The following is a 23,604-nucleotide window of genomic DNA, read 5'->3' as shown; positions in this document are numbered from 1 at the left end:
GAGTTCAGTGTGAAAGGCAAAAACCGTGTTTCCCCCCAGAATTTTGACATGTATGGGCCTGGACGGGGCCACAGACACGTTCACAGGAGGGACAGGCGTGGCATACACTGTTGACAAGCACGACTCCCGTGTAGCGAGGCGGCTGCTGGAGGCCCCATGTAAGGCGGGCATGACACGCCGCAAGCCAAGTGGCCAACGGGCTGGCCTGCGGCAAAGAGCAGCCCGGGGCGGGGTGAACTGGGGGTGGCAGCTGAAGCCCCCCGGCAGGAAGGCAGGCTAAGAGGGAGCCGAAATACAGGCCAGCGACCTGCAGACTAGGAATCGCGCAGAAGCTGTTGCCTACAGGATCCTCAGGCTACCTTCCATCAGTGCCGTAGGAACCACGGGACGAACAGTGGCCGCTGCCACAGAGACAGAAGAACGGGGCCCCTGACTTCTTCTCACTCGTTTCCACTTGCACGAGAACGGGACCTGGATCAGCTGCAGTAGTCACTCAAATGGGGCGGGGGCAAAGCCAGATTCCCTAGACCCTGCTGCCTAGTGAGAGTGAGCATATCCAGCATTATCACACTGGTATGGTTTCAAAACCTACTGTTTTCCTTAGATCACTACAGATAGCAACAGTCACTAACATCTCGGCCGGGCGGCACACCCCGGGCGTATGGCGATTCTCAAGAGCCACAGTGCCCTCGGCCTCCAAACCCCTACGTCATCCAGATCAGAGCCTGGGGCAGGGGAAGGAGGCGTGCACGATTTCTGTGTTTATTAGAATGGGGTGTGGGGGAGAAAATTTGCAGAAGAAACAACTTCAGTACTATTACCCCAAGGCTGGTGTGTGGAAACCTGGCTGGCCAAAGAGACCTCTTCCTCCGCAAGCCAACGCCCAGCCCCTCAGTTTCTTCTACGGAAACCTGGGCGTCCTGGGTCTTACTCCTGGAAGAACTCTGAAAGGTCTCCCCTCTCAGCTCCTCACCTCATGCCCAAATCTCTTCTCCAACATGTGGACACAGTTTTCTACATCCTGCTTGATTAGGCTCAGGAACAGGAGGCTCATGCCTTTGCAAAAGGGTCCAGTTACTCTTTTGCAGGTCTCATTTCCAGCATATTTTTTTCCTAACACTGAATGAATGGTCACCTTGGTGTGTAGCAAATGGAAACTCTAAGTCCCACTTCTACCTACAGTTCAAGCTTGGTCTTCTGGAATCTACTGCTTTTCTAAGTATTTCCCATGCCAAGAATATCTAGTTTCTATAAACATTTCCATTATGTTTTGGGTTTTGAACCCTTAGCCTTCCCGGTTACCGTTCCCTAAACAAACCTCTGCCTGATTCGGAACCCCTTAAAACTGGTCACTGAGAACAAAGCAGCACCGTCTCTACCTAGCGGCTACTCTGTTGCTTCCCACATTACTATTCTCTTAATCCAGTCGAAGGTTAGGATTATACAGAGCTCTCTAACACTTAGAAAGATCTTGGGGGTCTCAGAGCCTAAAGCCCAGCCAATGGCAGCACCAAAGGGAAGAGGTTTGGATCCAAAGGCAGAGTGCTCAAGCTTCCCTAAATTGGCTGCACCCTTTAGCAGCTGTATGGCCTTGGACAGGTGACTTCTCTCATTTCCACTGGGAAACCTGGCTTGCCAAAGGCTGGACTCCCACTGACTTCTCTGTTTGCACATCCATAAAATGGGGATAACAACATGTTATAGGCCCTCTAGGATTTCTCTAAGAATTCAAAGAGATAATACCTGAAAAAGCACTCCACGAACACTGGCTCCCATTAGTACTATGAATAATTACTATTAATAGCAGTCCTGCTATTACCACCTTCTTCCTTTCTCCCTTCATACCACACCCATCACTAAGCATATACAGCAGGTCTGGAAGAAGAAGTTAAGAAATGTAGGAATAACAAGACAGAATCCCTCTGCTCAAGGATATTCTGGTCTAGGAAACAGTTGTACAAACAAAGCAAAGGACCTAAGAGGAAGGTATTACCTTCCCGGGAGGTATCACCAGGTGCTCGGGTGGCCAGGGAAGGCCACCTTGCTTTAGCAGACTTTTAAAGGACTATGGCAGGTGGGTGGGGATGGAGGCAGAGGAATCTGTAGACAGATGGATACATGCAAAGGCACAGAGGCATAGTGCCCACATCAAGGAAAATGCCAGTGGTCCATAGTCAGGCCTCGCATGCAAGTTAGGGAGAGGGGTGGACAGTGAAGAAGGAGGAGATGACGGGAAATGAGGCTGGGCAAACGGATCACTCATTAGCTGCCCAAATGTAAACAAGGGCCTACTATGTGCCATGCTCTGTGCTAGGCACAAGAAACATTTAGTAAGACAGACAAGGTCTGTGCCTCCGCAAAGCTTACAGTCCAGGGTGGGGACCATGGAGGGCCTTGTATGCCATGCCAGGCACTAGAGGGGGTAAGAAGTGGCAGACCGTACCTTCCAGAGATGACCACAGCAACATCTCCCATCCCACAGGCTCTTCTTCAAGGTGACCTTGCCACCTTCCCACTGAGAAAGACATCTATGTTCCCTTCCCTCCTCTTGAATCTGGAGGGCTAGGACTGCTTTGACCAATACAGTACGGTCAATATGGTGGAAGTGACTCCCAGGGGTAGTGCATAAAAGATGATGCAGCTTGGCTTTGCTTTGCTGTACCACTTGCTCCTGGAGCCCTAAGCATCCAGGGTCAGAAGTCTGCCAATCACGTCGTGAGGAAGCTAAGCCACATGGAGAGGCCATGTTTGTCCTAGCCTTCAAGTCATCCCAGCCCAAATGCCAGACGTGTGAGGGAACAAGCTTTGGGATGACATGGCTCCCCGCTCCAGCCCTGAGGCCTCCCAGCCGAGGCTCCAGACATGGTGGAGCACAGACAAGCCACCTCCACTGGAACTTGCGCCAGTTCCTGATGCAGAGACCCTGTGAGCATAATAAAACAGTGGATTCAAACAGCTAGATTTTGGAAATATTTGTCTTACAGCAACAGAAACGAACCCACCGAGTCTCCCCAGCAGGCAATGTGGAGCCATTGAGGAGTTCTATGCAGGTGGCAATGTAGTCAGATACGTGCTCTAGAAAGATTCTTCTCACTCAAGTGTAGCATAGATTTGTTGGACGGGCCTTGAGGTCAGAGGTAAGGAAAGCAACGAAGGGATGCATGGGGAGAAACAGGAGCTGTGAAGCCACAGAGAACCACGGCGTGGGCTACTGCAGAGAGAACCCACCACACTCAGCCACTGGTGGTCCAGGAGCGAGGAACTGAAGAGTCCGAGATGCTTTCCAGGTTCCGGTTGTGGAAGGGAATGGATGTGGAAACAGAGGAGGAGAAACAGGGTCGGGGAAGAAGCGGAGTTAGATTTCCGACATGTTTACACGGCTCGAGTGAAAAGCCTGGAACACCGCGGCTGCCTTCCTGCTCTGCAGTCAGGCTGTGTGCCTCGAGTCTAGGCTCCCGAGTTCACCAGCTCGGTGACCTTGGGTGTGTTACCCATGCCCTTGGGGGTCCCACCTCCTCATCAGGGATGGGAAGAAGAGCACATGGACTAAAGCGAGGGTGAAATGAGATAATGCATAGAAAGTGCTGTACACAGTGCCTGGCATTCAGAAATTCTCCATAAGTGGGCTGCTCTTGTTATCACAATGACCATGATTATTTTTTTTAAAGATTTTATTTATTTGAAAGAGAGAAAGAGAGAGAGCATGAGCAAGGGGAGAGCAAAAGGCAGAGGGAGAGGGAGAAGCAGGCTCCCCGCTGAGCAGAGAACCCGATGAGGGGCTCGATCCCAGGACCCCGGGATCATGATGTGAGCCGAAGGCAGACGCTTAACCACCTGAGCCACCCAGGCGCTCCACAATGATCATGATTATTAACTGTTACGCATACTGGGTCAGAGGCTAGACAGGCTCTTTGTACCCAGAGGGCCCGGCAGCAAGGCAGTGAATGAAAGTTGTTCCCAAGGAACATCACACACATCTCTGGTGAATAGTTTATTCAACTGTAAAGTCTGTGTTAACTTCTAAAATAGCTACACAGCCTGCCAAGGAGGAAGCCAGTGTGTGAGCTGTCCCCCGTCTTTGTCCTCCTTCCTCTCTCCCAACTCAACGGTTGAGTGCTTTTAATTAACAACTCCCACAGAGTAAGGCAAAAGTCCCTCGATTAATAAAGCTCTACCTTGCCGTGCGTGGTTCTGAGGTCTCCGGGTGGCACGGAGTTTGTAATTGTGTGTTTTGTTTGGGTTTGCTGTGGGTGGGGGGCCACAGGAGGAGAATTTCCTGGGAGGAATTCACATATCACACTGACAAAGGCTGGAGAAGGTAGGTGAGTGAAACACCCACTTGGGTGAGCTCTAATAGCAGGAAGCCATAGAGTGGCAAGGCACTTCGAGAAATCACGGTGCAAAACGGACTCCAGCTCTACCCTTCCTGCCTCTGACCACCTCCTCAGTCCTCCTTTTCCAAAGCACACAGACCAAGTTTTGCCCCCATTCACTTTCTGCCCAGGCACCTGGGGAATGTTGACACAAATGTTTCCAATGCTTCAGCAGGGGCCTGTGACACTGAACAGAAATGAAACACATAATAATGCTTTGGAGGCAAAGAAAGGTATCTATCTGCCTTCACCCCTGCCCCAGCCAGCTCCATGGTTCTTGCTCGAGCATTCACCAAGTATCTACAAGTTCCCATGCAACTCAGCCCTCTAAGCTTGACCCTCCTGAACCCCATCTTCCATCTCTTTCTCACTTCCTGACATGCACAGGGTGGGTACTTGGGGCTTCCAATGCCCAGAGGGTGCCCACGTTTCTTTTTTGGTCTTGCTTTCCGTCTGTTCAGAGCATGGGATCCAGCCACAATGAAAAGCCATACTACAGAGTTCTTGGAACACAGGCTTTGAATTCAGCCTGATCAAATACTTGGTTCCAGTAGTGACTACCCATGTGTTCTGCTTCAAGACACTTAACCTCTCTGAGCTTGGTCTCCCTCACTGTAGAAAGAGGATGAAAAACGGCCTCCCTCTCAAAGCACTGATGTGAAGAATAAGTGAGACAATGCATGGAAAGAGCTCAACACAGTGCCCAGCACATAAAAGAGCCACAAATACAGTCTAGCTTTTATGAATTTCTGTTCCACTGCTGCAGGGTTGGCAAATAGACCCATGCTAGTGGGCACTGTGAGGCGACTTCGCTGTCCTGCCCCCTTCTCTGCAGAGCCAACACCACATTTATTCTGTCCTGTTTCTGACAACTTGAGTTGACTTTGCCCTTTAAACTTCGCTGCTCAAGTATGTGAGATTTTTCATTTCAAAACAGATGACTGGGTGGTTCCAAGCTCCACGCTCTGGGAACGGGGATCTGGACCATGTGACACGGCAGAGACCACAGATGCCCTTCTCCCACTTGTCCCAAGATCAAGAAGTGAATGCAGGCTTGATTTGTAGCTGGAAGACTCTGGAGACAGACTTGAGCCTCTCCTTAGACTTGGAATCTTATTTCAGTTTGGGGTCTCAAAAATCATCAGCCCTCTAGCCCAGAAGTGTTCATGCCAGGGCATCAGTCTCACCCCGAAGTTATTGGAGGATTAAGAGAAAAGGTCAAACCCTCCATTTCTCAGGGAGGTTTCTTATCAGGACCCTGGGGAGTCTAGAAGGGATGCTCAGATCCTTCCAAGGCATGCACCCTTGATTTGTGGTCATATCCCAGGCAGGACGCATTAGCCTTGAGTCCTCACAGATGTTTCTATAAGCTGATGTGTTGCTCTTTGTCTCTGGGCCACAGGTAGCTGCCTCCTGCCCCCAGATGACTCACTCCCACTGATCTTACAAGGCCTGCTTGCAGACTGTGATGGTTAATTTATATGTCAGCCTGGCTGGGCCATGATACCAGATATTGGGGCAAACACTAGACTAGACGTTGCTGTGAAGGTACTTTTTAGAGGAGGATGAACATGGAAGGCAGTAGACTTCCAATAAAGCAGATTACCCTCCATAATGGCGGTACACCTCATCCGCGCAGTTGAAAAAAAGAGAAATAAAGAGAAATAAAGGCTGATATTCCGCAAGGAGGAGGAATTTCTGCCTCTAGGCTGCCTTGGGACTTGAACTGCCACATCAACTTTTCTTCTGGAGAACACTAATACAGAGATCAACTCCGACACAGCGAGCAGAAATGTGATCACTGCACTCAAGAATAAGAAACGGCAGGAGATCATCTTAGTGAATATTCTTAGTAGGGAAAAAAAACGAGTAAGGCAAATAAATGCAGCTAGTCTGAGAAGGCTAAAGGGAACTCCCATTCTGTGTGTCCAACACTTTACACACACACTCTCTCTTTTTCTTTCCCACCACATACCTAAAAAGTAGGCTACTATCTAACACATGGCAAGAGGCTCAGGAAAGGAAGCAAACCTCCAAGGTCACACAGCTGGCAAGCAAAGAGTATGAAATCAGGTCCTCCGAGTCCAAAGTCTGAAGTTTCTTCCATCATACCATGCCTCCAGAGGAGCGGGATGAGAGGATCTCGAATTCCCAAGGAAATGTCAGTTCCTTATCTTGATCTGAGTAAAGGCACATATGCCGCCCCCCCCCCCGTTTTTTTTGAGTCTTTCAACATGGGCTTACTGTCTCAGGGCCAAAATACTCCCAAACTCTCATCCAAATGTTTCTTTTCATATTCACCTCAACTCGAACTTCGTCTTCTCCAACCTCACCATCATAAATCTATTGAGCCACTCTGTAGCTGCTGGCCCTGGAAAACGAACTGGGAAGGGTATTTTCAGTGATCTATATGCTTTAAGATAAAAATAAACATGGACTGGGTTTTCTAAATGAGAGCCACATAAAAGCCTAACAGGAAACCGAGGGGACCTTTGGGTCTATCTGTGACTCCTGGCTGCTCTCCATTCAGGGTACAGCAAAGAGGGGGGTCCTGAAGGTGCAGGACCAAATATCCAACTATAGCAAAGCAACAAAGATGCCAAAGTCACACTGAAATTCCAGCACACAAAGGGAAAGAAATGACAAGATATTAGGCCATCTTTTCCATCTCTTCCATGGGCTTAAAACAATTAAGTAACAAGATCCTCTCGGGTCTTCGTTTTCCTTAATAGTAAAAGGAAAATATCATATAAAGCCCGAGTTTGGGGAATACATAAGACTCAGCAATTCAAAGAGTGCTCTACATGTTAGCTCTATTCCCTGGCATCTTCTGAGAGCTACAGAGTTGGAATACATTTTTCTTGTATGTGTAAGTACCCCTCGGTGAATGTGAGCTCATGGGTCCTAGGTTTACCCTGAGAAGGACCTACAAGGATCAAAAGTGAGTCCCCCAAATATGGAGTACCCAATGGTCCAGCCCTGAGAACAAATCTTGCTGGTCTACCCCAGAGCACAACTCAGGGAGGGGGCACTTGCTAAATATTTGTCAGCTTGAGAAAACAGTCTCTCCTTAGTGCTGAATAAAGTGTCCGAGGCAGAAGTTCCCTTGGTTAAACACCTGGGGTCAATCTGAGTAATACCTAAATATGCTGCTGCGTGTTTTGTTGATGCTGCTTACGAACGAAGAGCCTTGCGAAGGGCGGGAAGTCTGTTCTGACGAGACAGCAGACAGTCCAGATAGTGGGAAGGAAAGGAAGGAGTGCCTTGCTCGGCCTGATTCATCTCAGCAGGGTGCTCTCACCTGGCACACTGGTTGTCGGCTGGAGTGTTTAGGGGTATTCACATTTCCCATGTGAATATCAATTATGGTCTCGCCCCAAACCCCATGAATCATGAGACGTCTCCCTGGGGTTTGAGGATGCATAAGGGTGGAAGAGAATGAAACACAGTGAACACTTTCACCCTGCACCTGAACTAGGTATTGTATGTACATCATATCCCACTGAACCTTAGCAGTAGCATCGCTACTAAGAGGACGATCTGGAAGGATCCACAATGCCCAGACACCCTACCAGCATTCTTCATGCCTTACCTCGTTCAATCCATGGCAGCTCTGGGGCATGATGATTCTCATTTGCAGATGAGAAAAGCTGGCTTCCCAGGCGGATAAAGTGAGAGCATAAAAGACTCCTATAGGACCTGCTCTATTCTCAGATCCAACTTGGGAGCCCTCACATTTCGCTTCTCAATGCTAACACTGATCACCACTTGCCTTGGGTTAGAATTAAGTGCTGACCAACAGGGCACTCTCCCCCACTGGGCCCTGAGCTATCTCAGGGCAAGGATTGGAAGGCTGTGGGGCTGGCATTTTCCTAAAGTCCCCAGAGGAGCATTATGTAGGCTGCCACATTATCTGCTTAAACACTCAGCCAGCCCTGCTTTGGAGCTGGCTTGGAGGCTGATGCAACGTGAGGGCCCTGGGTGGGTGCCCACATGTAAGAGGGAAATCTGGGATGGAGGGTGCTGAGGACAAACGTCAACTCTTTCCCAGCCAAACCTGGAAGTTGTCCTGGCGCCTTTATGCCCTTTGCCCCACTAGCCCCCAGGGCAGGCTGAGTTCAATGTGAAGTCTCTCTGACCCTTGTGCTTGTCTGGACTTACCCAGAGCCCTGTCACTGCTCTCTGTGGACTCTCACAGCTTCTGACCGGAGCCTACCCCTTCCTGTCTTCAATCTCCAATCCATCATAAAAACATACCCATGCCCATATGTCATCATGCCCTTGCTCTTGACCTTGGTCTGGCTGCTTATCTTTTTTTTTGTTGTTTTTAAAGATTTTATTTATTTATTTGACAGAGAGAGAGATAGCCAGAGAGGGAACACAAGCAGGGGGAGTGGGAGAGGGAGAAGCAGGCTTCCCGCGGAGCAGGGAGCCCGATGCGGGGCTCGATCCCAGGACCCTGGGATCATGACCTGAGCCGAAGGCAGACGCTTAACGACTGAGCCACCCAGGCGCCCCTGGCTGCTTGTTTATCTTACAAGACCCAGCTCACATGTCCAGAAGGTGCTGCAGGTGCTAGGCGCTGTGGTGGTGAACGTCCTCTGGGTGCCGGTGTGCCATCTCAGGGAAGCCCCACGACACCGCTATGGGAAGGGCACGGGGAAACGAACCAGCTGCTCAAGGACACACATTGACAAGCGGTGGAGCCAGCTACGGAATCCAGGCGGGACTCCACCGCCCACACTCTGCCTGCTGCCCCTACCTCACAGGCTACTCTGTATTCTCCATTAGCGGTCCCCACAGGACCCCCTGCTTCCCCACTGCTCTCCAGGGCTCTCCGTCTAATGACCTCTGCATTTCCCTGTGCCATGAGCTTCCCTCCATGATGGTAGGATCTATGGGACTGGGTCTTGTTCATTTTTCTTGACCTCAGTGCCTTTAGCATAGTCTCTAATACAGAATAAACTCAATAAACACATTCAAATGGAATTTTACTGCCTTTTACCCAGAGCCTCCTCAGAAAGCAGGCCAATGGGGGCTTTCCAGTTTCCAACTCCATGAGAGCCCATGCTTTGGGAAGCTCTGGGACCTGTGGAGAGAGCAGGTGGTCAGAGCCCCTCCAAGGACCCTTCAAGAGGTCTGAGGTTGGGCTTTCTCCTCCCAAAGCACCCATTTTTGTTCCCTTTTCCCTCTCCTTCCCTGTGGGAAGCTGGAGGTAGGGAAGTGGGGGAAGTTGGAAGAGATTCAAATCCCAAAGCAAGCTAGGAAATTCTCAAGAAGTCAGGGCTTGGTTTCTTGAGAAGACAAGACACCCCTTTTCCCTCTCTTCCCCATAAATTACCAGGTCAACATTTGCTATGAGTTATGAGTGGCAGTCTAGGCTGCCCTTGCCAAAGTTGGACCACACGTCATTGCATGGAGCTGTTCCCAGTAAATCTTTCTGTAATCCTGGTCTCTGCCCGCTCAATCTATCGTCACCCACAGTGGTTGAAGTAGGCTTGGGAATGCTGGGGAATTTCTCCACTTTTAGCCTGTTGTCACCTTGACTGTTCTTTCTTCTCGATAAAACTGCCTACCCAGCTGCCGATAAGGGCTGATGGATTTCCTACACTCAGTAAATCAAGGGTGTCGAAGGCGCACAGAAGAAGTACACAGCGGATGCCTCCCCTGCCATCAGCGACATCTGATATTGGTAGCCAGAGCCATCAATCTGTCAAATGGCCCCTGTCAGATGACCTCACAAACACGCGGGGAAAACTGTCACTTGTTCTGTAACACTTGGGGAAATTAATCCTGCCCCCCCGCACCACCCTCTGTGTTTGCTTACTCTAAAGAGAGCTTCTTATGAAAACAAGGGTCACTGGACTTGCCTGGGATATTTAACACCAGGGAAAGTATCAGACAGGGAAAAGTATTTATGGTTTCTGTGAATTCATATACCATAAAAAAAAAAAAAAAAAACCTGTCAGCGAGGAAATGCTGAAGGAAGCAGAGAGGAATGGAAAGACCCCTACAATAGGACCTGGCCCAGCTCCATCAATAGCCCACAGGGCTCCTCTGGGGCTTGTGGCTTCAGGCTGGAGCTCTTTGTGTATATAGGTGCGTCCATGCGCATTAAGATGGCAGCGCACTGGGGGCTACTGACTTGCCCGGGGCCTTAAAGATTGATCTGCCCACAGAGCTGAGTCTTTACGTTTCCAAGACAGTGTGACCCTTCTAACGCCAGCAGGACCTGCCCAGTGGCTGACCGGCAACCTGGTCTTCCCAAGCCTTCTAAGAGCCTTACGAAGCAAGATCATGGCAGAGGGACCAAACTGGAGAAACGAGAGTCCATCCTTTTCACATCCCAGAGGTGCCTGCCACACCCCGCCACGACCCAGGGCCTTTGAGGACAGCCCCACTTAAAATCATTTATCTTGGCCCCAGGGCGCCTTTTGGCTATAAGGAGTAGTTCGGCTTCCCCTCCTACCAGTTTGCCAGGAACAACAGCCCTGCAAGGTCACTTCAGGTCTGGCCTGGAGAGGCCATGAGAAACATTTACCAGATAAGCAAGGGCCTCACGCTCCTGCTGCCACCTTTTTGACCCATGGTGCTATCTGCTGTGATCTACACTGACCTGGTGAGAAGGATCTCCCCCCATCTGCCCACGATGGTCAATGAGGAAGGAAGAGAAGAACAGGGGTACCTCCGTCTCCACGACCCCCATGGCACATGGCCTTCATGTTCTGGGCGGTCTCCCTTTTCCTGTACTGTCAGCGTCCGGCTCACCGTGACAGAGGTGGTCAAAGTTGTGGGATAATCAGGCGGCACAAGACAAGGCCAAGGAGAGGACAGACTACATGGCTGGGCCTTAAGCTCAAGGGGCTTCCCTCTTTAGCACACATTCACTTAGGGGCAGGTGACTGGGCTTGCTTCGCTGACGATCAGTTGTAGCATCCATTCAACAAATATTTACCGACTACTTACTACAGAATAGGTGTCGTGTCAGCCCATGAAGATACGGGAACATCTAAGACAGATCTGACTCTAACCTTGAAGAGCTTGTAATAGGTATGGCTCTGTACCTTCTTCACAGTGAACACACTGAAACTGTCTAAAAAATATTCTGTATGGGTGCCTTGTTTGATTTTATACACACACACCTATTTATAATAATTCCAGTGTAGTGCTGTCAGCACTATTAAGGGTAAGTCAAGTCCAGAGGAAAGAATCACCACCTCTGCTTGGATGGAATCACAGAAAGCTTCTGGGAGGAGGTGACCTGACAGCAGTGATGGAGAAAGCAATCTAAGCACAGGTGTTGCACATGCAAATGATGTGTGCGAGCATGAAACACCTGTTACAGATGAAACGCTGGTCTTCCTAACCCCCGCCAATTCGTACGTTTGTATGTGGTTCACATGTTGGATGACCTCTGGGAGACAAGTGGGTTTAATGAGGTCATGAAAAGGGCGGGACCCCCATGATGGGATTAGCATCCTCATAAGAGGAAGACATACCAGAGCCTCTTCTGTCTGCCATGTGAGGACATAGCAAGCCAGGAAGGGGGTGCTCACCAGAACCCAGCCAGGCTGGCGCTCCGCTCTTGGACTTCTAGCCCCCAGAACGGTGAGAAATAAATGTCTGGTTTAAGTCCCCCCATCTATGGTATTTTGTTAGAGCAGTCTGAGCTAGGACACGCTCTGATGGACTTACGGAGCTACAAGTAATTTGGCAGGGGTGGGTTCCTCTGCTTCTGAAGAACTGAGTCCTCCAGCAGGCACCAGTCACGTACACTACCTGTTGATGGAGAAATCCCCGACACCTAACAGGGAAGACCGTAGCCATTGCGAGGCCAGCTCTGAAGACTACCTAACTCACAGCCCTGCTTTCTCTCCCCTACCACACTACTGGTCAAGCCACATTTGAAAGACAAACCAACTGCTACATTTGCCCCTTCCTCAGCCCTGAATAACACCAGCCCTGAGTCCTAAACCAATAGAAAACAGAATAAAAAGCAATCAAAACCACAGCGTCCCAGCCTATATTGGCCACTAGATGGAGCTATGCATCGCACCAAAAAGACCAGAGGTGAAGCTGATTTTCTCCAAGTTCTGCATATAGAAACTTGAGTTTCATAGCTGGAGAAAGCAAATTATATAAGCCCAAGGTCCTGAGAGGGTAGGCATGGAGAACAGACCATGCACAAAGAGTCATTCAATACCTACTTGTGGTCTCTGAGTTTAGAAAAATAATGGGCACATCATGCCTTCCAGGAGCTCCACCTCTGATGGAAGACAGAGTGAATGACAGTTCTTGAGCACCCTGGACTCTGCCAAGCACTTTTCAAGTTCTACTGCTAAGTCCCAAAGGTTAAGAACTTGTCCCAGTTCACTTGGCAGAGCCAGGATTAAATCTCAACTCAGTTTGCCTTTTAAGACTGTTTGCTCTCCTCAACACCAGCCAGCCTCTCTCAAACACTTCCCACACCAAGTGAAAAGTTCACATGTAAGGTTGGGTGTGAACCAAGGCCACCAGAAACACACGGACAGAGATAACTCGGGCTGGGGACTTCAGGAGGGCATCACAGAGGAGGTATTTCTTTTATTATTATTTTTTAGGAGGTGTCTGTTTTTTGGATCAGTCAGATGGTACTGAATGGCAGGTAGCCCAGAGCAGTGGGAAATGTGGGGCATGTGAAGTAGGATGTGGCCAGGGTTAGGGCAGGGAGGGCAGCTGATGAAAAGACCATAAAGAGCCTCCCATGTTCAGTTGAGATCTGTTCCCCCAAGACATGGGAAGCCATCAAAAGTTCTTGGAAAAATTTCTGACGTTACATTTAAATGATCATTTTTTTTTCCAAGAAGGGATGTATACTTTGGAACGTGATACAACTCAGTGCCTCCTTTGAAAAGAAATAAATCATCTTTCCAAACATATGGATGCTAAGTCTGTCCCTTTAATTTTATTCTATACCATATGGCACTTTGAATTTTTAGAAGATCAGTAAACGGATTGACTTCACAGATCAAAACTTAGCAAGAGACATCTTCGTCTGTTATTTTCATTTCTTTTCCATTAAGGACAGCCAAAGCCCAATTTATCAGTCTAATAAAAGGAAGTGGTAAGGTCCGGCAACAACTTGTAAAGTACTTAGACATGCCTAGTACCTACTAAGTGCAATGGAAAAGTTTAATACACACTCCAAAAGACAAAAGGCATTTGTTACTAGGTTCTTAGCAAAACTCAATGGAAATAAGGTAATTTCAGGCGCACCTTAGGGAGAACTGAATGATGCACACAGGTGCACGTGCGCACATAGCCAGTGGAGACAATGAACTAGAGACAGCAAAAAACAGCTGCTGTATACCAAGCTGGGGTACAGTGTGTCATTAAAAAAAAAAAAAAAAAGTCACAGGCTTTCAGAAACCAGAACTTAACTTCCATGTCAGGCATTCTAAATAAACTCACTGTAAACTTTCACAAAAACTCTCCTTAAAGAGTACTCAAAGGGATTTACATATTACTCATACATCAAGGCTGTTCCCACTAAGCCAAATAAGCATTTGGATGAAAACTTGAATCATCTCACTGTTTCCAAGTGTCTGGATGTTTGAGGTTGATAAGACATCTAGACCTTGTCTGAAACTCTGTCTTCATCAGATATTTGCCATTAATCAGATACAACCTCAAAGAGAAATATCTAATTGTCGAAGGTTAAAGACCATAGTAATTGCAGTGCTGTAAGGCTTAAGGGAGTGAAGTGATGGACCTAATGTCACAGAGCTTGCAAGGGGCAGAGCAGGGCTCCAGCACCGCCTGATATCTCAGTCTGTTTTCTACCACATCAATGGTTTCAGCGAAATGACTTATTTAGCAGATACTGAAGCACAGAGCAAGAGCCCAGTCCTTCAATACCTACATGTTGTCATGTGTGTAAGAGGAAAAAGGAGTGAGTACAAAGGACGTGAAAGCTGCCCTGAACTCAGCATATGAAGGCAAACTGGTAACGTGGCCCCGAGCAGAAACTCACACGCATTTCCATACAGTGGAGTCCTACTTAACTCGTGTTCCAGAGTGTTACAACTAAAAGGAGCATTCGAGGCCATTTCGACTCCCCCTTCCTCATTTTGAAGGTAAAGTTCTACATTAAAAGAAATGGGGAAGAAAAAGCAGACCAGAGTTCTCCAGTTTCAATAATTGGGTGGTTTGCTTACATTTCCGCACTTTTATCTACACTTGCTCCGAGTGTATCTCACTTGCTCAAAGTGTAAGCTTCCCGAAGCAGGAACTGGAATGTAAACATTTGTGCTGTTTCACAGGGATAAAGGTTATGGCTGAAGAGCTAAAAGAAAAAAAACTGCGAATGTCTCACAGGGACATCACTAAGGTTCAGTGGATGGTGTTTCAATGTCTCCACCTTGTGGAAATGGTCAATACTGCATCAAGATCAGACACTGACCACCTATTGAGGATTAAGACTGACTTGACAGTAAAATTAAGTATTATAAGATAAAAAAAAAATCTCAAAGTAACTCAAAAATATTTTGGTAGCATATTACAGTGGGAATGGCTGGTAATAATCTTGAGGCCATGCTGGATACCAAAAGTCTTCTAAATAAATAAAAAGGCAATTTAATCTTAGTAATAGGTGTGACTATTTTTTGTGCTTATGGAAAACCAGAAACACAAAATGATGCTCTCAGTTGCCCAGATCATTTCTAGTCCATTAGCGTTCCCAGCCATTCTGGAAAGTAGAAATTTGTTACATTGTAAGGGTTTGGTGGCTCTTGTCTTCCAAAGTTTCACTCACCAAGATGGTTCTAAAAGTGACAGGCAGAAAGCCAAAGAACCTTTATAGCTGAGGTTTTCATTGAATAAAAGAACATGCCTACTCAGGTAAAACTAAGCAAAAGTAATTTTGAAATAAACTCCAGCAGTTGGTGCTAAGAAGCAATAAAATATTGGGCAAGATGGTGTAAAAACTCCAGCAGTTGGTGCTAAGAAGCAATAAAATATTGGGCAAGATGGTGTAGTGCTAAGAAGCAATAAAATATTGGGCAAGATGCTCTGGCTTTGAAGCCATGAACCCTGGGCTCTGCCTCCTAATCACTTGCCATTTGGGACCTTGGGCAAGTTATTTAACCCTTCAGAGCCTCAGTTTACTCATCCATAAAATGGGAATTATGATATCACCTGCTTGCTGTGAGAACAGAACGAGGTTATGCATATAAAGCCCTGGCCCAGCGCTCAGCACACAGTGGGAGCACATTAGCTATTATTAAAATTATGAAAGTACTGACTCACCCATGGGGGTCCTGATCACTCTGTTCGTGGAAGGGAGCAGTATGATTATTCTGCCCGATTTCTATTATCTGCAATTTTGTCTGCTAGCATGGGAGAGGAGGAAAAGACCATGGGGGAACTTCCGTACAAGTGAGGCTAACAGATGGAGAAGTCTCAGGCAAGCGAAATAAACAGAGGCACCTTCTGTTTACACTGTGATCTGGAAGTGCAGCTAAAACCAGGCAGCCATGCCTCGCGCCACACACAGCCGCAATGCGGCTTAGACACCATCCCACCGCTCCCCCGAATTTCACATGTGAGTAAATGGATCACAGGGAGGCTGGGTTTGTTCCTTCATCTATCGAGGCACATGTTCATTTATTTAGCACGATGTCTAAGCCCCTGTACCTAGGGGGCACTGGGGATAAGGTGGCGAACAAGCCAGCCAATGTTCCTGCTTCGTGGTGCTTATTGTGGGGTAAGCAGGAGGGGGCCGGAAGTCCATAAAATATAAACACATCATCAGGATAATTTCAAATAGTAATAAGCTTTCAAAGGAGCCTAAGACGATGATGGAGAGGACGAGGGCATGGGGCAGGCCACATAACTACTTCAAGCTGAATGGTCAAGGAGGGCTCCTCCAAGGAGAGGCCAGTGGAGCAACAAGGAAGAACCAGCCATGCCGAGATCAAAGACCAGAAAGATCAGAATGGAGGCTGACAGTGCACAGCCCGGGAGGTAGTGAAGAGCTTAATGAGACTGAGGAAGAAAAGGGGCAGCCACAGCCGAGGAAGCAAGGCGGGTGGAGAACGAGGAGCTGGGAGAGGAAGGTGAGGGCCAAATCCGATAGGACCAGGGAGCGCAGGCTGAAGAGTCTGGATTCCATCTTAAGTGCAAGGCTCGGTTTAAAGGACCAACACAATAGGTTTGTTACCAGCTGTCGCTCTGGCCGCTGCTGGAGCCTTCTAGACCTCCCAGCAAGTTCCTGGCTAAGTCTGGACTGCAGCCCACGTCTGGTGACTCTCAGCCCAGAAGGTGCCCCTGCACACCACACAGCCTTTGACAGAGCAGAAGGTGAACTAGACAGTTTGATCTCCATCAGAGAACTTAAACAAAGCCCTACGAGAGAGACACCGGCTGCCAAGCTGCCTCCCGTTCTTCGAAGAGAGAGAAGCCCCAGGTACTCACCCGCTGGTGATGTCATCCGTCCGGATGTTCTTGCTCAGAACATCCCCATCACTCATGTAGCCGGGGGCATCCATGCTGATGCCTTCCAGGTCCATCTCGTCTCCTGCCTTGTCTGAGACGTCCACGTGGCACACGCTGTTTCCCCTGGAGGCGAGCTGCCTCCGCAGAGGGGCAGAGTACACGTAGCGGCCCGACTCGGTGTTGATGAACCGGCTGGCATTGGCTCGAGGGGGGTACCCGTTGCCCATAGAGGGGGCATCTCCCGCTTGAAGCCGAGGGCTGGACTGGCCGAGTCTCCAGGACAGGGGAGTGGGTCTGCCGCTCAAGCTGAGGATACTGCGCCCGCTTATCTCCGTGGTGACGTTGCTGTCAAACGTGGTTTCCAATGTGCTGAAAACATAAAACCAGCCTTGGCTTAGACAGACCCTCATGTGCTTAGTATCCCTTTGCAGTTTATATGTTATGTTCTTTAAATATTTTTTTTTAGGATTATGAAATATTTCCTATATACAAAATAGGATCAAATAATAGCCACTGATGTGCCACACGGCGTGTTTCCTCTGTGAGAAATGAGAAGACGGAGCTGCAGAGTATAGAACACTCTGGAAAGCCCGGAAGAGACTTTCTCCCTAAAACATGGTATAGGATACCCACTACCAATTCCTCTCGTTAAATGATTTTAACTTTTAGCATCTTTTTTCCAACCCAAGAAAGGAAAGAGGAAATGCCGAAATGATAACGAGGGGGCGTAACGTACCCGCAGGTACACACCTTCTCGCACACTGTGTCACAGCTCCCCTTTCTGCTCCGGAGCTCCCAATGTCACCTGTCACATGCTCAGCTCCCATGAGACCAAGCAGGTGGGGAGAGCCCTCTTTCCCCAACACTTTTGCTTCTCCCACATTTTCTCCAAAAGACAGCTAAACTTTGGGGGGCAAAAGGCTGAGAGTAGTATATACCCAGGCTTGAGGTCCAGAATAAACTAAATTACAAGGATCTGAACCTGCCAGGCAACTGAGCTCATCCCTGGCCATTGGAAAGACTCCTGCGTCCACTCTTTCTGGCCCTGCAGTTGTTGTGGCCCAAGCAAGCTGGTTAGTGTATCTCCGCAGAGCACACTGGGGTGTTCCGACTAAGCAGAGAGGCTCTTTCCTGCAGAAAAGCCATCGAAGGGCTCCCTGATGTCATCATGACCATCCTAGCCCACACCAAGAAAGCCACTGAACAGTCATGTCCCCCAGCGAGTCAGTGTCGGTGATCAGGGTGGAAAGAGGATGTTTCATACTTGATCACAGAGTCCCAGGGCCTAGCAGCTGGCTCCATGCTATTACACAGCTGAAGGTTTGGTGGGGGGGCACCCCACTACCACCCCCTAAGTTGACTGTCCTCTGGAAGAACCAATTTGGTGCCTCAACTGCTTTATTGTTTCCCTTCGATCCTAGAAACAGCCTTACTATCCTCATACTGGGGACCCCTAAGGATCAGGCCCCTGTCTTATTTAAGATAGAACCCAGAGTGCTTCACCCCAATCTGCCAAAGCCGCCAGGAATGGGGAAGCCCTACTGTCTCCTTGTTCTATTCATTTATCAAAGAGACTGAAATCAGAGAACAGGAGACTCCTTGGGAGTTCACTGGGGTAACTAGGACTCTGTCTTCATTATCAAAGCCCAGCATAAACCTTAAAGCTTGGTTCTGCCAAAATCCACTAATGGCATGTCTGAGGGTTGCATCCTCTTCAACTTCTTGCTCAACAATGAAAACAACCTGATGAATGTTTCCAATGTAATCCTAGATTTCATCCAACTAAATCATAGTTTAAACATGATCATAAGTTTTTATAAATATTTCCTTACGTGTTTTATACATGGGCATGACTAACAACATTACAGAGTGTTGTGTATCAGAAGACTGGGTAGGAATTCAAGTTATTCACTTTATCACACAGGTCAAATATAGTTCACCTGCTCATTTTCAGAGCACAATACAGGCTTGGAAAATGCAAGTAAAGCGAAATCTAAATGGAACTGGTCCACAACATCTTCTGTTGAATGGATTTAGCAACCATCTGCTTTGGGGAGGAACCAGTCTACACTCATTTTCACTCCTTATATTTCTCTTCTGCACATCGCATGGCCCTCCCTGTGAGTTCCAGCACATTTGGGGAGCGAAGTTATTTATTCCATTATTAGCCAAGTCGCTTTGCATTGGCATGAACACACACAGGAGAAGCTGCATGAAAATCAAGTTGCTGCAATTTGGTGAAGAAATTCACACGGCAGATACCTGTGTGTGACCTGAGTCCCCCGTAAACTAGACATGGTCTCCTCCAAATTCTGCCGCAGGTCGGCGATGTTCTTCACGGTCCGCAGTCGCCGAGCCTCGGGGTCTTCCCCTGGAAAGATGAAGGTTAAGACTTTTAATTCTCTGATTGACCGGGAGCTCCGTGAAACACACCATGTTCCACGCTCACCAGGGGCGCTTAAGGATTTGAGAACAAATGGATGGATGTAAGCCCAAAGGAAGTTGTTAAATCCAAGGAGAGAAGTCTTTCTTTACCCTCCAGGTCCCTCCTGAAACAGGTAAACTCTAGCTTGTAGGAGAAGCAAGGCACCTAGTCTGAGGGGTAAATACATTTTCAAATGGTCTCCAACAAAGACACACACAAGTTAGGTCTGAGCACTCCCCGCGAATCATCTTCTGCCCACGCAAAAGCGGGTGAGGAACTGTATCTTCTCATCCACTGGTGATAACACGCTGCTCTCTACCAGCCCTACTTCATAAATGGGACTTGCACAGTGGCTAACCGATCTTTACTTATTAATCACAAATACTTCTACAGAGTGAGGTCTGCCTCGTTCTGTTAGATTTACTGTGACATCTCAAATTCTGGTTCCTCTAACTCATTGGCTATGGGATTGGGGGGAAGGCGCTGACCCACTCTAGCCTTCAGATTCCAGAGTATTAAAATGAGGATAGTGACAGTACCGACCTCATAGGACAGCTGCAGGGACTAAATGGGATGGGGCCTGGAGACCCCTGAGCATAATGCCCACCTCAAGCACTGACTCATGCCTGCCGGCGCTGCAGGGAGGGAAGCCGTCAAGAGGATCGAGGGCTTCTCTTTGGGTGACAAGAGACTTCCATTCTCGGGGCAAGATTTTCTGCAGGACACCTGGCCAGGCAGAGGTGAAGCAGGCACAAACATACCAGGAAAAATAGGCCACACACAAGCTGGGAAACCACGTGCCCTCAAGAGTAGCCTTGCTCTGGGTTCTCTGGCTATCCCGCTTTGTTTGGGCTGAGATGGCGCAGAGGAGATGGGGCATCACTACGGGGATGATGAAAGGAAGCAAGTGTCTTTCCTCAGAGAAATTCCAGGGAGGGCTGAGAAGACCGCAGAACCACCATCAAGGCTTTTTTTTTTTTTTAATTCATTTTTTAAAATTTTATTTTATTATGTCAGTCACCACTCATTACATCATTAGTTTTTGATGTAGTGTTCCATGATTCATTGTTTGCGTATAACACCCAGTGCTCCATGCAGAACATGCCCTCTTTAATACCCATCACCAGGCTAACCCATCCCCCCACCCCCCTCCCCTCTAGAACCCTCAGTTTGTTTCTCAGAGTCCATAGTCTCTCATGGTTCATCTCCCCCTCCGATTTCCCCCTCTTCATTCTTCCCTTCCTGCTATCTTCTTCTTCTTTTTTTTTTTTTAACATATAATGTATTATTTGTTTCAGAGGTACAGGTCTGTGATTCATCAGTCTCACACAATTCACAGCGCTCACCATAGCACATACCCTCCCCGATGTCCATCACCCAGCCACCCCATCCCTCCCACCCCCCACCACTCTAGCAACCCTCAGTTTGTTTCCTGAGATTAAGAATTCCTCATATCAGTGAGATCATATGATACATGTCTTTCTCTGATTGACTTACTTCGCTCAGCATAATACCCTCTAGTTCCATCCACATTGTTGCAAATGGCAAGATTTCTTTTTTTGATGGCTGCATAATATTCCATTGTGTATATACATATATATACACACACACACACACACATATATAAACACACACATATATATATACACATATATATACCACATCTTCTTTATCCATTCATCTGTTGATTGACATCTAGGCTCTTTCCAAAGTTTGGCTATTGTGGACATTGCTGCTATAAACATTGGGGTGCACGTGCCCCTTCAGATCCCTACATTTCATCAAGGCTCTTTAAAAGCCTGTGACTATCTCATGCATCGAGCAATATTTTTAAAGAAATCTCCACACAGAACACAGCACACATGGGCAGCAGCGAAGAGGATTTACATCAGACACTAAGGAGAACTCCCAGCAGTCATCATTAATAAGGTAATAGGCAGCTAAGAAATGTTATAGCAGTGACTTTCTTTCTGAGACAGAATGGCTTCCACAGGTTGTTCCTGACATGGTGGTGCCTGGAGGCTGGCAGATGGACCGAATGATAGATGTGTGATTTTAGGGAGGAAATTGGCTCTAGCCAACTCTCTTGTCCTTGAAAATGCCAAGTGTTTTCAATTTTCTCCCCCTTTTGAACCAAGAGAAAGTTGGAAGGCGATTTTCTCTTATCTGAAAAGTGGTCCAGCTTGCATTTCCCACCCAATTCTTTAAAAATACATACATGTATGTGTTTTGAAAGGAAAGCAGTGATGAATGTTTACTTACCTCCCCTGAGTGGTGCTGGAAGAATGTAACTGCATCTTTCTCCTGGGGCCAACAGGTAAATATCTTTTGTTGCCAGTTTGGCCATATTCTATGTAAGAAGGCCAAAAAGGAACTGACCCTTTGGACAGGTCTAGGCCCTGCAGTACACATTTATCAAAGCTAAATCTAGGCACATGTTTTCAAATTAATTAATCACATGCCAAAGTATAATAATTATACTTATTTCTCAAAATCTCTCCTAATTGACATGTTCGCCTGCTTACTTTCCTTTAGAAAGTCAAAGATCTTTGACATGGGATGGTATCTCACCCTTACTCTTAGTAACCGTCACACAAATCTATAGATGCCTGAGATGTATCTCTTGTCCAAAAATGTTTGGTCAGTGTCCAGTTAAAAAAGCACAGACTATCTGCATTTCGACAGATAAAGGCTTGAATCCTGGCACTGCTGCTGATTAGCAACTTGACTTTGAGTAGGTCACTTATCTTTCTGAATGCCAAATGTAAAATGGGGATGAAAACCTTCTCTGAGGGGTGCCTGGGTGGCTCAGTCGTTAAGCATCTGCCTTTGGCTCAGGTTGTGATCCCAGGGTCCTGGGATCGAGCCCCGCATCGGACTCCCTGCTCTGTAGGAAGCCTGCTTCTCCCTCTCCCACTCCCCCTGCTTATGTTCCCTCTCTCGCTGTGTCTCTCTCTGTCAAATAAATAAATAAAATCTTTAAAAAAAAAAAAAAAAGAAAGAAAGAAAGAAAGAAAACCTTCTCTGAAAGGGTTGGTCGGAAGATCAAATGAAGATGCATATGATAAGCCTGGCACAAAATAAGGGCTTGTTGGATTTGGGTTTTCTGTTTCCCCCCAAGGTGGGGTGTATGCAGGGGGGTTTCTTCTGGGAAATGTCTGCTCCCCTCAGAGCTCTACACATACCAGATTCCAAGAGCAATGCAGAAGGGCAAACCAGGACCCCACCTGCCTTGCTTGGGTGATCACATTCTGAATTGCCAATTCTACCTCCTCAGATGATGTAAGACTCCCCTACCAACTCACAACCTAAACAAAATAAGAACACAGCCATGCTCTCGTGGAAAGAGAGGCTCCTTCTGCTCATATACAGAGATGTTAAGCTATCCTGTGGCTCTCTGCAGCTCTCCTATATTTGCAAGGTCAGCCTCCCTCAGGCCACTGGTCATGATGGAGAGAACACCACATTCTGATCAAGTACAGCTGAGTCTGGAGGATGTCAGGGTGTTACAAGAGGAACATGGAAGGAACCTGGGATTTTTATTTGGGGGAAGGAGGTTTAAGGAAGAACCTGTTGTATGACAGAGAATGGAAATTATCTGTGGGCTACAGGAGATGGATTATATCCAGTGATTAGAAACGAAAGAATAAAGAATTCTGTTACTAGTTAGAGTCAACAAAAAATGGAAGGGCTGCCTTACGGAGAAGTAACTTCCTGTCACAAATATCCAAGCAGAGACTGAAAGACACTTCATCAGTAATGGAGAGAGGGATTCATGGATTGGGTAATAAACAGGTGTGTGTGCTCCCTTCTAACTCTACAACCCAAGACGCAGGTCTCAGCTGTAATGCTATGCTAATGACAAAGCACCATGGGAAAATCCACCCAATTCCCCACCTAAGGAGAGGAAGAACAAAGCAATTGGTCAAATAGTCTCCTAAATGTCCATTATCCATTTCCTTTTTCTTTTTTTCCAAGAGAGAAAGCGAGTGTGGAGCCCAACGCAGGGCTTGATCTCGTGACCCTGAGATCATGACCTGAGCCAAAATCAAGAGTCGGACACTCAAGTGACTAAGCCACCCAGGTGCCCCCTAAATATCTATTTCTAAATACACTTACTATTCATTATCATTTCAAGGGATCAGCTATGGATAAGTTAATTTAACCTTGCACTACTATTCGTTATCTCCCTAATTCACAGTATAGTCACACATTTGATTTCCACTGCTTGAATGTAAAGACAATCCACTCTGATTAAGCAACTCCCATCAGCAAAAGAAAGAAAAAGGAAGGAAGGAAGGAAGGAAGGAAGGAAGGAAGGAAGGAAGGAAG

General features: G+C 47.6%; 1 protein-coding gene across 4 annotated transcripts in view; it reads right to left on the bottom strand.

The window, feature by feature from the left end:
- The window catches only part of NAV2 (neuron navigator 2), a 392,023-nt gene that overhangs the window by 140,273 nt on the left and 228,146 nt on the right, over nt 1-23,604 (bottom strand). For all 4 annotated transcript variants that reach the window (XM_035012444.1, XM_035012441.1, XM_035012442.1 and 1 more), the window contains 2 exons: nt 19,110-19,218; nt 16,827-17,216 (listed from right to left, as the gene is read on the bottom strand). In XM_035012444.1, the coding sequence (XP_034868335.1) occupies nt 16,827-17,216; nt 19,110-19,218 (499 nt within the window). The remainder of the gene's footprint in view (nt 1-16,826; nt 17,217-19,109; nt 19,219-23,604) is intronic.

The sequence above is a fragment of the Mirounga leonina genome, unplaced genomic scaffold (genome assembly GCF_011800145.1).
Source record: "Mirounga leonina isolate KUSES-001 unplaced genomic scaffold, KU_Mleo_1.0 Mir_166, whole genome shotgun sequence".
Taxonomy (NCBI): Eukaryota; Metazoa; Chordata; class Mammalia; order Carnivora; family Phocidae; genus Mirounga; species Mirounga leonina.
This window is presented reverse-complemented; position numbering and strand designations above follow the sequence as displayed.